At 41.4% G+C, this 12,198-nt stretch overlaps 4 protein-coding genes across 7 annotated transcripts; 2 read left to right on the top strand and 2 right to left on the bottom strand.

Moving 5' to 3' along the window:
• On the top strand, positions 1-4,593 carry LOC106746259 (tonsoku-like protein). 3 transcript variants are annotated; one of them, XM_014622654.1, is made up of 3 exons: positions 1-59; positions 241-353; positions 586-4,593. In XM_014622654.1, the coding sequence occupies exon 3, from the start codon at positions 589-591 to the stop codon at positions 4,459-4,461; it is 3,873 nt and encodes a 1,290-aa protein (XP_014478140.1). In that variant the 5' UTR covers positions 1-59; positions 241-353; positions 586-588; the 3' UTR covers positions 4,462-4,593. The 3 variants fall into 3 exon arrangements, with proteins under 3 accessions (XP_014478140.1, XP_014478121.1, XP_014478130.1); XM_014622635.1 differs by having other exon boundaries at positions 8-118; XM_014622644.1 differs by having other exon boundaries at positions 8-161.
• Positions 4,594-4,799: 206 nt separating this feature from the next.
• Positions 4,800-6,352, bottom strand: LOC106746271 (U6 snRNA phosphodiesterase). Its single transcript, XM_014622667.1, has 4 exons — positions 6,145-6,352; positions 5,662-5,804; positions 5,166-5,500; positions 4,800-5,042 (listed from the first exon to the last, which is right to left on the bottom strand). The coding sequence occupies exons 1-4, from the start codon at positions 6,231-6,233 to the stop codon at positions 4,854-4,856; spliced, it is 756 nt and encodes a 251-aa protein (XP_014478153.1). The 5' UTR covers positions 6,234-6,352; the 3' UTR covers positions 4,800-4,853.
• A 145-nt stretch (positions 6,353-6,497) lies between these two features.
• LOC106744750 (THAP domain-containing protein 1-like) lies at positions 6,498-7,882 on the bottom strand. The gene is made up of 4 exons (XM_014619771.1): positions 7,692-7,882; positions 7,417-7,621; positions 7,192-7,299; positions 6,498-7,093 (listed from the first exon to the last, which is right to left on the bottom strand). The coding sequence occupies exons 1-4, from the start codon at positions 7,760-7,762 to the stop codon at positions 6,899-6,901; spliced, it is 579 nt and encodes a 192-aa protein (XP_014475257.1). The 5' UTR covers positions 7,763-7,882; the 3' UTR covers positions 6,498-6,898.
• A 452-nt stretch (positions 7,883-8,334) lies between these two features.
• LOC106745748 (prohibitin-2) lies at positions 8,335-11,922 on the top strand. Of its 2 annotated transcripts, none has more exons than XM_014621643.1 (6): positions 8,335-8,531; positions 9,024-9,286; positions 9,577-9,894; positions 10,164-10,241; positions 10,414-10,510; positions 11,619-11,922. In XM_014621643.1, the coding sequence occupies exons 1-6, from the start codon at positions 8,402-8,404 to the stop codon at positions 11,624-11,626; spliced, it is 894 nt and encodes a 297-aa protein (XP_014477129.1). In that variant the 5' UTR covers positions 8,335-8,401; the 3' UTR covers positions 11,627-11,922. The 2 variants fall into 2 exon arrangements, with proteins under 2 accessions (XP_014477129.1, XP_014477120.1); XM_014621634.1 differs by lacking the exon at positions 11,619-11,922 and adding an exon at positions 11,165-11,529.
• The last annotated feature ends 276 nt before the right edge of the window (positions 11,923-12,198 follow it).

The following is a 12,198-nucleotide window of genomic DNA, read 5'->3' as shown; positions in this document are numbered from 1 at the left end:
GGTCGTAGTAGAAGTCACTGACATGTTAGATGGACTTATTTTAGAAGAATTTTTAAGTAGTAAGAGTTAATAGCAAGTTAACCGACTTTCCTTTTGTTGACCAATAGAAGATTCACAAGTAAAAGAACTTTTTACTTTTAACTAATACAATTTAACAACAGGTTGAAAGTTCTTTTTAATTTAGTTCGATAGTACTTGTTATAAGCGTGTGCGCGTGTGTATCAAACTCTTTATTTCCAGGTAGTGCGGGCCGAGCGACATACTAGAGTACTTGTATTTTTATGTTTTCTTAATTGTTCAATTCAACAATGGATAACAGCGCGTAAGGCAGCGCAAATCGTGCGTGGAAGAAGGTACATATAACCCTAATAAATGCATCAGCTGTTTCAGGCTAGCGCCAAATTTTACAAACCTACCCAACCTAATCTAACTTGGTTTTTCCATGAACGAAGTTTCTCTATATTGAATCTCTTTACATCGAGTGTTTCATCGAGAAAAATGTCAAACACATTACATCGTCAAAAGCAACATTTAAATTAAATGATCACTATTCCATTGACTCTGATATCATCGTCACTCTTCTAGGTGATGAAGGTGACCGAGCCTGTGTTCATCTCGCAAATACATCAATTGTTGGTAATTGTTAATATGAACATCGACAAACTCATCAAGAGGAAACAACACGCCAGACGTGACAACAATACCCGGCAGTTGGCGGAAATCACGAAAACTCTCGGAGACTTCTACCTTGAGAACGAACGACCAAAAGAGGCACTGCAAGAATACACGGAGCAGTTATGCATCTGCGAGGATCTCGGGGACAAATTGAGCTGCGCAATAGCGCACAGGATGATAGGAGAGGCTCACGTGAGCTTGGGAGATTACGAGCAGGCTCTGACCCACCAAAAGCAGCACTTGGAAGGCGCCAGGGACATGAAGAACCTGATCGAGCAGCAGCGTGCGTTTGCTACCTTGGGACGGACTCACCTCTGCCTGGCTGAGAGCCTATCGAGTGAATCGCGGAAACGGGACGAGGCTTTGGCGAGTGCGAAAACTGCCTTTGTAAAGAGCATGGAGCTGTGCGATCAGTTGACGGGCGTGGACATCAGGTTGGAGGAGAGAACGCAGATGCGGGCGAGACTGCTGCTCAACTTGGGACTGACGCTGGAGGCGCAGAAGGAGACGCGGCAGGCGATCGACTTGATCGAACAGGCCACCGCGCTGTGCGTGTCCAACAATATTCAAGAGGACCTGTACCGTACGTGCATCTCCTTGGCAGGCATATACGAGCGACAAGGCGACCTCGAGCTGGCGTTGAACTACTTCGAGACCGCGTCCACGGTGAAGGACCCGTGCTTGAGGGCCAAAGCGAAGATATTCAAGGCCGAACTATTCTTGCAATCCGGCCAGTGGATCAGAGCGCGCCGGATACTCGTCGCCTTGTACACGAGCAGTGGACTGCCGGGGGATGTCAATTGTCAGGTGGAGAAGTACCTGAGAATCGTCGTGACTCTGTGCCGGGCGGAGAACGGTCTGCTCGTCGAGACCGACGCGCTGGTTAAGCAGAAGCTGTACGAGACGTTGGGCGACGCGGCAGTGGCCGTGCAATGCTACGACAAAGGCGCCGATTATTACCGGCAGATGCTGAGCTGCGCGGAGGAGACGGGCGAGCAGGTGGCCGCCGCCCTTTCCAGCCTGGCGCAGACCCTCAAAGACGCGGGACGGTGCGAGGAAGCGCTGCCTTACGCGCGACGAGAGTTCGAGCTGTGGGCCGGTAACCCACGAGAGAAGTGCAAGTCGTCGCTCTTCCTGGCGGACCTGCTGGCGATGGGCGACGCCGCCGAAACTCCGGAGATCCGGGAGTGCTACGTCGAGGCGTTGCGCTTGGCGGACGAGGCCGGTGATACGAGGCTGCGAAGGTCCACCGCCAAGGAATACGTCGCTTACCTGAACAGCGTGGGCCGATTTGACGAGGCGGAGGACGCGCGCCGGACTGCGGGTCTGCCGGCGACCTCGGAGACGTCGAGCGACACGGAGAGCGAAGGGAGCGAGCAGATCGGCGCGGACATCTGTCTGGAGGACTTGTCCGACCTGGAGATCGAAGAGAACGTCACTAGCAGGGCCTCTCGAAGAAGGGAGAAGAGAGCGGCCGCGATCAGGAGGAACGAGAAGGGCGAGACGCAGCTGCACGTGGCATGCATCAACGGCGACGTCGACACCGTCGAGAGGCTCTTGTCGTCCGGTCACCCGACCAATGTCAGGGACCACTGCGGCTGGTCGCCGCTCCACGAAGCCGCGAATCACGGTCACGTGGAGGTCGCGGAAGCGCTGCTGAAGCACGACGCCAACGTCAACGACCCGGGCGGCGCGTCCTGCAAGGGCGTCACGCCGCTCCACGACGCCGCGTCTTGCGGACACTTCTCTATGATGCAGTTACTGATGCAACACGGCGCGAACCTGACGCTCAAGACCCACGACGGCGACACGGTGTTGGACTGCCTGGAGGATTGGAGGGATCGCGTGGCCGACCTCAGCCCTGAAGACCAGCTCGAGTACGACACGATGCGCAGGAAGTTATCCGGTGTGATCGTCAGCTCCAGAAAAAGGAGGAGGAAATCCGAGAGTGTCTATGCGTCGGACAGGAAGCTCGTGCAGCCCGAGGCCCAGAAGATATCCGCTGGTGAAGACTACAAGAGGACGATAGCCAGTCTGAGGACCTTCAACAAGACCAAGAAGATCAACGCGCCCGGGAAGAGCGGCAACGACGAGGAGGTCGCGCCTCTGGTCAACGAAGAACAAGTTCTCATGGACGATTGGCTCGAGGACGACATGGCAGTAGAGAACACAGCGAGGAAGAGATCCAAGTCGAGCAGGCACGTCGCTGCATGCAAGAGAAAGTCCGCCGATAACAGCACGGAAAGCACTTCGAAGAGGCTGAAAAGATTGAACAGTACCGTCGAGAGCGACGAGGATCTCCGCAGCACGAGCGAGGAGAGTGACGACAGCACTCTTGCCACTGGAGTGATCGAAGTACTTGAGGAAGCCAAGAGGAGAGAGAAGAAACGGCAGGTGTCCTTGTTGTCGAACGGCTTCACCGTCTCCCGTACGCCATCCCCGATGCACGACTTACAATCGTCCCTGCGCACATCGGCGAGTTCGAAACGGTCCTGCAGAGAACACGTGGATTTGAGCGTACTCGTGACGGACAAGGTGTTCGAGGTGAAGGTGGACGCGTGCGAAGACGAGACGGAGTTCCTCGTGTGCGTCGTGAGTGCGGCCGAACGCGCGTTCTTCAGCGAGACCGGTTGCACGGCGAAGCTGACGTTGCGCCCGTTAAACGGCAGTTCGGTCGTGACGAAGGAGAGCGTCTTGAGAATGGCGAGGGAGGGAACGAATGACGCGAATGTCGGCAGGCTGGAATGCGAGATAGCCGAGCTGCAGGTCCCATCCATCGTCGAGCGATACAGGACGATATGTAGCACAGGCAACGTAACTCCCTGCGAGGTCATGCTGAAGTGTTTGAGATCCTGCGAAAACACGTCCCTGTTTCGCGTGAGAGCCGACGACGTGGACGAGGAGCTGCTGCTGGTGCCGTTGTTAAGGACTCTGGAGTACCAGAAGAACATGAAACTGTTGCAATTGTCGGGCATCGTTCTGTCGACGGCGGGCGCGCATTTGCGACAGTGCCTCTCGAATCTCTCGTCCCTGCAGGAACTCCACCTGAGAGGCTGCAACATCGATTTCGCCTGCTTGCGCGAGATAACCAGGCTGCCGTCTCAGCTGCGGCTCTTGGACTTGAGTTACAATCCGCTGAGCGCGGAGAGCCACGAAACTCTACAGAAGCTGATCGCGCCTCTGAGGCACTTGCAAACGCTCAATCTGCGCTACTGCGAACTGGAGGAGTTTCGCCTTCCGCTACACCACGTTCAACCCGTTCAACAAAATCCTAATTTGACGAATTGTGACATCTCGTGGAACAAATTGAGCCGCGACTCGACGGCCTCTTTTCTAGGCAGGCGAATGTTCGACTTGAACTTGTCTAACACTTTGCCTTCTCACGGCCGATTCACCTCAGCTTTGGAGACACTGAACATGGTTCTGTCACCGAGCTTGGAATCGTTGGAACTTTCGTTCTGTGACGTAACGGACTATGACGTGAGGTGTGTTTTAGAACAGCTGCCTAGATTGATGAAACTGATATTAAGTGGGAACAAGAGTGTGACCGTGTCGTCTGTAAATATGTTGTTGAGTCGTAAGCCGACGTTGACTTTCATCGATGTTAGCGGTTGCAGCGATATCGTGAGTGGCCCGGAAGCACAGTTATTCATACAAAATCCCGAAACTTGTACATTAGTCGCTAGTGTAGAGCCCGATTTATGTGATTCTTGGATTAAACTGTGGCGTGACACGGGTATTGTAACGAGATTACCTCATAATGTAACTATTTTCAAGCCATTTTGACTTGTTTAAAAACTTACAAGGAATTTCCAAAGTCTAATCTACTTTTGATACGCAAAAAATTTAATTATATAATTAATGCTGTATATAATTGTGCTATTTCGAGTGCAAAACAATAAATTTTACTACAAGATATTTTTCATGGACAAAATGTTTACGACAAAAAATAATTCACACAACACATCTTCACACAAATGCATTATCAGTGTGTGATCCGCACCTTTAGCACAGTTTCTCTTTCAAGATTTCGTTCAAACTAATATATCGAGTGGAACAATTAAGTGAGAGCTTAATGTTGTCATAACAGGTAATACACAAATTGCTGAGATAAATTTCACAACTTAATGAAATTCAGATATATTGAATCTAACTGATATAAAACTTAGAGACATTTGTTATCTTAGTTCAAAAGCGTAATATTTATTGCCAATTTTGCACTGTATCTCGTCGACGTTTATATAATTATCTTCCATATTTTCTGCCAAACATTCGTTTAAACTGCGAGTAAGAGACGGTAGGATCTTCCTCAGGTACATTTGTTGGTCTCCGAGGCACCAGAAGAAACTAATATGATACGAAGTATCCTATACATATAAAAAACATGTAAAAATTGTTATCTAAAATAGAAATTTGGGGAAGAGGAATGAATAATATGGAAATATATCCAGTTTATATTGACAGTATTAAAAATATGCAATTTGACATACCTTATAATACAATGGTAATTGATATTCAGCTAACAAACCATTAAGAGCCTCTGTTAGACACTTCAAGATTCCATCATCATTCTGACAATAAATCCCAAGGAATGTACGAGTTTTTTCTTCATTGCAATATACTCTCACATCGGTGAGTTGTATAGTAAACCGACTGAATCTACGACACAGTAGCTTCAGGTTCTCTGCAAATGATTCAATCCAATGGAACTTCAGGACCAAAGTACGACTAAGACTAATATGAAGCTTAGAAATAATATCGCCTTTGACCGGCAGTTCTTTCAATACCGAGTTCATCCAAGTATGAAGACAATCACTGGCTGCATCTAAAATTAAATTCTTATATTATACTGTCGTAAATAATCCAAACGATTGTATTAACCATCGTAGGAACTTAGCATGTGTTAAAAATGCTTTGATAAATAGTGCTCGTATCTTAGAGTGTACAAGTTAACATCCGAATTGAGTTTGGAATTGGAACACTCACAGTTTATGTAAATTAATGTTGCCCAGTTGCCACGCTCATGTTTGAAGCTTCGGATTCGTCCGTCATGATCCAGTGGATCATCGGTTACTTCTTCATGATGCAAGACTCCTTTCCATGACAAAATACTTTCAGGTAAAGCTAGCCTATAATGTTTATTGAGAATATAACTATATATAATATATATACTAATTTATCAAGAGATAAAATATATTCAATGTTGTATGCGTATATCAGATTGATGCAAAAAAATTTCTCCATCTTTGTAATCAATTCTGCGCTTAGAAATCCCAGAATTTCTACGAGCGCGGGATTAAGCAGCTACCGGAGAGATGATAAATTCAGTATCATATAAAACGGCGCACATTTAATCGATTATTATCTTAAAATGAATATAAAATATTATATAAAAATATATTTTGATCGGAAAACGTAACAAACTTTTGCATCAATCCAATAACTCAATGCGTAATATAACCTATCTACTTGTTTTTTTTTGCGATATTCTTCTTCTCTTTGTCCTCATCTTCATCCGTGTCGGAAGAATACGTTCTTATCAAGCGTAAACCGGCCATATCTCGTGAACTTTTATATTCGACACCAAATATTCACAAAATATAATAGAAATTTACGAGCCGGGTATATAAATAATTTCGTATCAACTTCGGAGACCTCCTACGGTGAATGTACGAAACTCTGCATTCAGAATCTTCCAATCACACGCATCGTGTCCATTTATTTGTTATGATGATCATTGAGGTTCAATGTGATTGACAGATCTCACTGATTGCATTTATACAAAAAATCACATATACCACATAAATAATACAAACATCACATTCGTCGTATATTATGTTACATTCAATATGTTACATTTAAGTTACATTGATATTTTACCATGATCTGTACATAATAAGGCAATATAACAGATATAATAGTCTCTCTTTCTATATACATATATATATTCACATTGTTACCCAATAAGCAATCTAACAGATGGCAAAAATCGAGCAGGATCTGCAGCATGTTCCTTTTCAATACATTAGAACGACAGATCTTGTTCGATTTCTGATGTCAGTTTATCATCAGATCCTCTCATATTTCTGCAAGCTGCTTACAGAGACTATGCAAAATTCGCTTTTGCAGATTTTGATATCTGGATATCTTTACATTATATAGTAATTACAATCTTTTGCTGAGCGATATGGTCCTGAGAAATTATTCACTAATTATTACTAAATTATTCACTATGAGTTCTGTGAATGCCTTGGTACATTTTGAGTTGGGCCACCAGTAATTTTAGGGACGTAAGAGCTTCGTTCCTCCGCCTTAAACGTTGCTGCAATACCTTTATGTCTCTTTTAAGTTTTGCCTTATCAGGTGATACTGGCAAGTAACGACTTTCCACCTGTACCGCCACATCAATTTTGCGTATCTACAACACAATCATTAAAACATTATTTATTGTGATACTTCAATTCATACGAGCGAGATAAACAGCTCTTAATAAAAAAGAAATTATGAATAACATACCGTCCTTAAATCTGGAATATCATTATGGAAAACAATATTATTAGAACTTGTGACAGATTGGTTACTATCGCCAGGTTGCTGTAGTGAGCCTAAATTTATTTTACTCATCTATGAAATAGAATAGAAACATACATTGAAGTTACACATATCTTAAATATTTATATATATTTATATGAGGCATTATAAGAAAACATAAATACTAAAGATAAGTTTATTACAACTTACAAGATTATCATCTTCATCTGAACATTTAAAAATAGTAGGAACAGCATCTTTTTTTAGCTGTCTGCGAACAATGCATCCACTTTCATAACAATTCTTTTCAAAATGTTTACTACAAATGTTGGAATTATCTGTCCATCTCGGTAATAATTCTCTAGGAATGCTTGCAATCCATTTTGCAAGGAGATCTTCATTCGTTCTAGGAAAACTAAATCAAAGGAATTGTTTCAGCATGGAATAACATAAAGGTTAAGTTGTTTTTTAATTAATTATCTCACCTATGAAATCCAACATCCACTAGTGGATTCCAAACGGTTTTACAATTTTTCAAGACGCAATATTTCACCATCTTTATTATAACTTTGATTGATCAGATTTTAGGCGAAAATTTGTAAACAAATACATGAGTTTCACGCGCTGTATGCACAGGGAAAACAGTGGATGTTTATTAAAGCATCACCGACGATCGTTTTATTTAGAGATGATACGTAGCCAATGAAACGGCTTTTTGTTCCTTGTTGGAAACTACCCAGTGAAAAGCAGTAGACCAAATGTACAATAAATGTAGTAAACCTTAAGCCGTAAAAAATTGACTAATCACAATCGATTATTCTTCTCACATTCAACTGATTGGTCAGCTTCTTACGGCTCAAAACTTATTACACTTATTGTAGATCTGGACTTATGCCCATATCAGACTACGGATTAGGATTGAGATGGATTGAGATTTAGCCAATCAGAACAAAGTTTACTAAACTTGAGTTAATAAACTTTGCTCTGATTGGCTAAATTTCAATTCGATCTCAATCCTAATCTGTACATCTGATACAGGCTTTAGGAATAGGTACTCTTCTTTATTTTCCGATATCGATGTACGGTCGCCATTTTGGTTTGTTCCAGCCCCGAATCTCTCTCGATTCTTCACGATATTTTCGCCGGTTGGTCGGTGGTGTTTCTGTTAATCAATTACGCGGCATAATTTCTCGAAATGGCGCAAAATAAATTCAACGATCTGGCATCGCGTTTTGGCAAGGGCACGAACGGCGTTCCTTTGAGCGTGAAGGTCCTCGCTGCTGCCGGCGTAGCGGTCTACAGCGTTTCCAAGGCCATGTATACAGGTTAACCGCAATTTTTTTCACGTTCTCGCCGAACTTACGATGATGTATGATATTCTCTAGCTACTACCATTTGTCTCGAATAACCGACGACTTTAAATGTCAATTCAGTTAAATTACATGAATGATGCTACTTTTTGGAATATCAATGCCTTTTTGCTCATCTTTTCCCCTTAACATTCTCTCCATCATCACATGTGTCTGGTTATGTAATTTATGGTGTAATCGTTGTAATTATTACATAAATTTTTACGTTTGATATTTGTTTTCTCGTTAATTTAGCTTGCTGATCTAGCAAAAAATTGATTTTAATTAAACCTTAAATTTTGCAATATTTGTATACTTTTTTTTCTAGTAGATTGTTCAACATACAATCTCATTATTGTTCAAGAATATATTAAAAATGCAAATTGAAGCTTTTTAATTCTTGTAACTTTTGTCATTTTTAACAAGAAATTTAACAAGAAGTTTTAATTTGTATTATACAAATTTCAGTGGAGGCTGGACACAGAGCTATTATATTCTCTAGATTGGGAGGTATTCAGAAGGATATTATGACTGAAGGCTTACACTTTCGTATTCCATGGTTCCATTATCCGATTATTTACGATATTAGAAGTAGACCCAGGAAGATCTCATCGCCTACAGGATCTAAGGATTTACAGATGGTCAACATTTCACTACGTGTACTTTCGCGTCCTGAGGCTTCCACATTGCCAATAATGTATCGTCAACTTGGTCTGGACTATGATGAAAAGGTTACCAGTTTAGTGAATGGATGATTTTCGTAAAGTTACACAAAATGAGCTATGTTAAAATTTGAACGTTGTTTTATTTTATCATATATGGTAGATTTATAATTATAATTTGTAGTTATCTCTTTCTATACAAAGATATTTTAATTTATATCATTAATTTATTTTACAAGTTAAAAGTAAAACTACATTTCCTAGTATTTAAAATTAATGTTGATCTTTAACAAAATCAATGTATAATCACAGATTTGAAGTTAGACAAAGAGTAATAAGCGAAGATCGATTTATTTCAGGTATTGCCAAGCATTTGTAATGAGGTGCTGAAATCCGTTGTTGCAAAATTCAACGCTTCGCAACTGATCACTCAAAGACAGCAAGTATCCAATATGGTGCGCAAAGAGTTAACAGAGCGCGCTCGGGACTTCAATATTATTCTGGACGATGTCTCGATAACGGAGCTTAGTTTCGGCAAGGAATACACTGCTGCTGTTGAGGCTAAGCAAGTAGCTCAGCAAGAAGCCCAAAGAGCAGCTTTTGTAGTGGAAAGAGCCAAACAAGAGCGACAGCAAAAGATTGTACAGGCCGAGGGAGAAGCGGAAGCAGCGAAAATGATATCCTTTATTTAAATTAAAATTTTCCCAGCTAATTCGCTATTATGTGTCAATTGTTTGCGGCTTATTAATCTAAACAAAATATGCACTAAGTACAAGCGAAGGAATATGGTTAGATTAATTTTACTGACATCTATAATTTTGCTATGGTATTTGCAGTAAAACTCACATATTATTTTTGAGTATACAGTTAATCTAATTCTTAAACATAATGACAATACTCTCCCTGAGCTTTCTGTCAAACTGTAATTGCCTTAACTGCAGTGCACCTTGGTATAGCTGTTGGTCAGAATCCTGGATACTTGAAGCTGCGCAAGATACGAGCTGCGCAAAACATCTCTCGGACGGTGAGTATTCTAATGGAAAATGATTGCGAGTTTGATGTTAAACATCGTATATAAATTTAGAAAAAGTATGATGAAATTTCCACGTAACATTTCATCATATAAGACAAGTGTTTCATAATGGGTCTTCAAATAGAGTTTGTATTGCTGATTGGAAACGATCATCTTGTTTTAGATCGCCGCCTCCCAGAACAGAGTGTATCTCAGTGGCAACAGTCTGATGCTGAATATACAAGATCCAACCTTTGATGAGAGTTCGGACAAGCTGAAAAGTAAGAAGTAAACATTGGAAGGCTTCATGCTTCTCCTTCCTTTCTTACTTTTTTTTAAGTTAAACTCTAAGGATGGCATATTATGTACAATTATATCGAAACAATATGAATAAGATTCATTAGGTGTTTTCTCGAACCCATGGATTATATGTAAATGTACACACATACATGCATGTATATGTGTATGTGTGTATATATATGTCCTATTACACCGTATTCTCCTCCTCGCTGCCCTCAATCATACAATCATGCTCGCTCGCAGATATCTGCTCACTTTGTTATAATTATTCGTTTAGAGTAAAGTATCAAAATATCTTTGCATGTTTCTTTTGTTTAATATTTGTTATTGGAATGAGTTCCAAGACTTGGGATGCAAAGTCATTGAAACTCACTTAAACACAAAAAAAAAGAGAGTCAAGAGGATATGATTTCATGCAGGAAATTAACATTATTTTCGTATTCCCGATTTTTCTTTCTCACGTGGAAACTCCTTATTTATATTACGACGAATAGATCACATACCATGTTAGTATCTCTGGTAATACCAACAGGAATCTCTTGTAATGGTTATTTTGAGCTTGTCGCAATATAGGCTAACACGTAAGCATCTGTGATCTGTATGTATGCGTAGACGCCCAACGCTGGCTTTTTCAGGTCACGAAGGTGTGAGCTGGAAGAGTTGGGACGAGGCGACTGACCATGCTGTTCGGAGCCTAAATACCGGTTCTCATCGATCATTGCCGTCGAGTAGTAGTATCAAATGGCTCGACGAGCTCGAAGTTCGGCCACGTGCGCTACAAAATCCCGTCATCCCCTTCCTACTGGAGTCTGCCGACGACAGTGCTAAACGGATAGTACCGTGACGATAAGAGAGATACTGCGACGCGAGCATATCCTTCACCCGATAAGAATCCCACACCTTAACCGACCACCATCCTCTCATGGAACGCTGCTCTATTTTTTTTTAAGTCTTCATGACTGCGGCACAAGTAGAATAAATAGTATATAATGGATCGTGATATTTTTGTTGGTTCTCCTTCTGCTTCAATTGCACTCTCTTACACGCACTCTATTCGAACTATAATAATATAAATGTATATTTTTGGAGCATTTTAACGTGAAATGAAGCACGAAGCTGGATCTGTAAGCTACTCGGCCAAATACTGGAAGAAGAACATTTTTGGAGGAACAGGAAGAAACGAAGAAAATAGCTTGTAGGAGTTGAAGTGGACGCAGATAAATTGTTGTGAAAGTATGAGAAATCAATAATACTCACATTTCCTATGCGCTATTATAATTCTCTTTATAGCATTGTAAATCTGTTAAGATGTCATAATTGAGCTTAAATTCAATTCTGTCAATTGTCTTGTACTTTATCTTTTTAGATGTTCAATATTGTGCCGTTAGAATCACGATTATATGTACTGTTTATTCTATTCATTGGAAAATAATATTAATATTGAGAATAATAAAAATATTTAGCATAAGGAGATAATAATGGTGCTAATAAAAAGAATCAACAGGTGAATGAATATCAGTTATTGAAGTTGTTTCAAAGCTTTGTAGAATTTTGTTTAGTTTGAGTTGGATTTAATATAGATTTAATATTGCGCCAGTTTTTTCGATATTGATAGGTCGATAAAGTAGCGATGTTCTCGATAATATCGATATATATCACTCTCGAACCC

This window comes from Dinoponera quadriceps, unplaced genomic scaffold, assembly GCF_001313825.1.
Source record: "Dinoponera quadriceps isolate SergipeBrazil2010 unplaced genomic scaffold, ASM131382v1 scaffold120, whole genome shotgun sequence".
Classification (NCBI taxonomy): domain Eukaryota; kingdom Metazoa; phylum Arthropoda; class Insecta; order Hymenoptera; family Formicidae; genus Dinoponera; species Dinoponera quadriceps.
Note: the sequence above shows the minus strand (reverse complement) of the source record. Positions and strands in the feature narration are given on the sequence as shown.

Coding starts and splice junctions, on each gene's coding strand:
- LOC106746259 (XM_014622654.1), top strand. CDS start 589: ATGAAGGTGACCGAGCCTGTGTTCATCTCGCAAATACATCAATTGTTG.
- LOC106746271 (XM_014622667.1), bottom strand. CDS start 6,233: ATGGCCGGTTTACGCTTGATAAGAACGTATTCTTCCGACACGGATGAA. Junction 5,805..6,144: donor AATATCGCAAAAAAAAACAA/GTAGATAGGTTA, acceptor TAAACATTATAG/GCTAGCTTTACCTGAAAGTA. Junction 5,043..5,165: donor AATTACCATTGTATTATAAG/GTATGTCAAATT, acceptor TTATATGTATAG/GATACTTCGTATCATATTAG.
- LOC106744750 (XM_014619771.1), bottom strand. CDS start 7,762: ATGGTGAAATATTGCGTCTTGAAAAATTGTAAAACCGTTTGGAATCCA. Junction 7,300..7,416: donor CAGATGAAGATGATAATCTT/GTAAGTTGTAAT, acceptor TCTATTTCATAG/ATGAGTAAAATAAATTTAGG. Junction 7,094..7,191: donor ATATTCCAGATTTAAGGACG/GTATGTTATTCA, acceptor ATTGTGTTGTAG/ATACGCAAAATTGATGTGGC.
- LOC106745748 (XM_014621634.1), top strand. CDS start 8,402: ATGGCGCAAAATAAATTCAACGATCTGGCATCGCGTTTTGGCAAGGGC. Junction 9,895..10,163: donor AAGCGGAAGCAGCGAAAATG/ATATCCTTTATT, acceptor ACTGCAGTGCAC/CTTGGTATAGCTGTTGGTCA. Junction 10,511..11,164: donor GAGTTCGGACAAGCTGAAAA/GTAAGAAGTAAA, acceptor TGGCTTTTTCAG/GTCACGAAGGTGTGAGCTGG.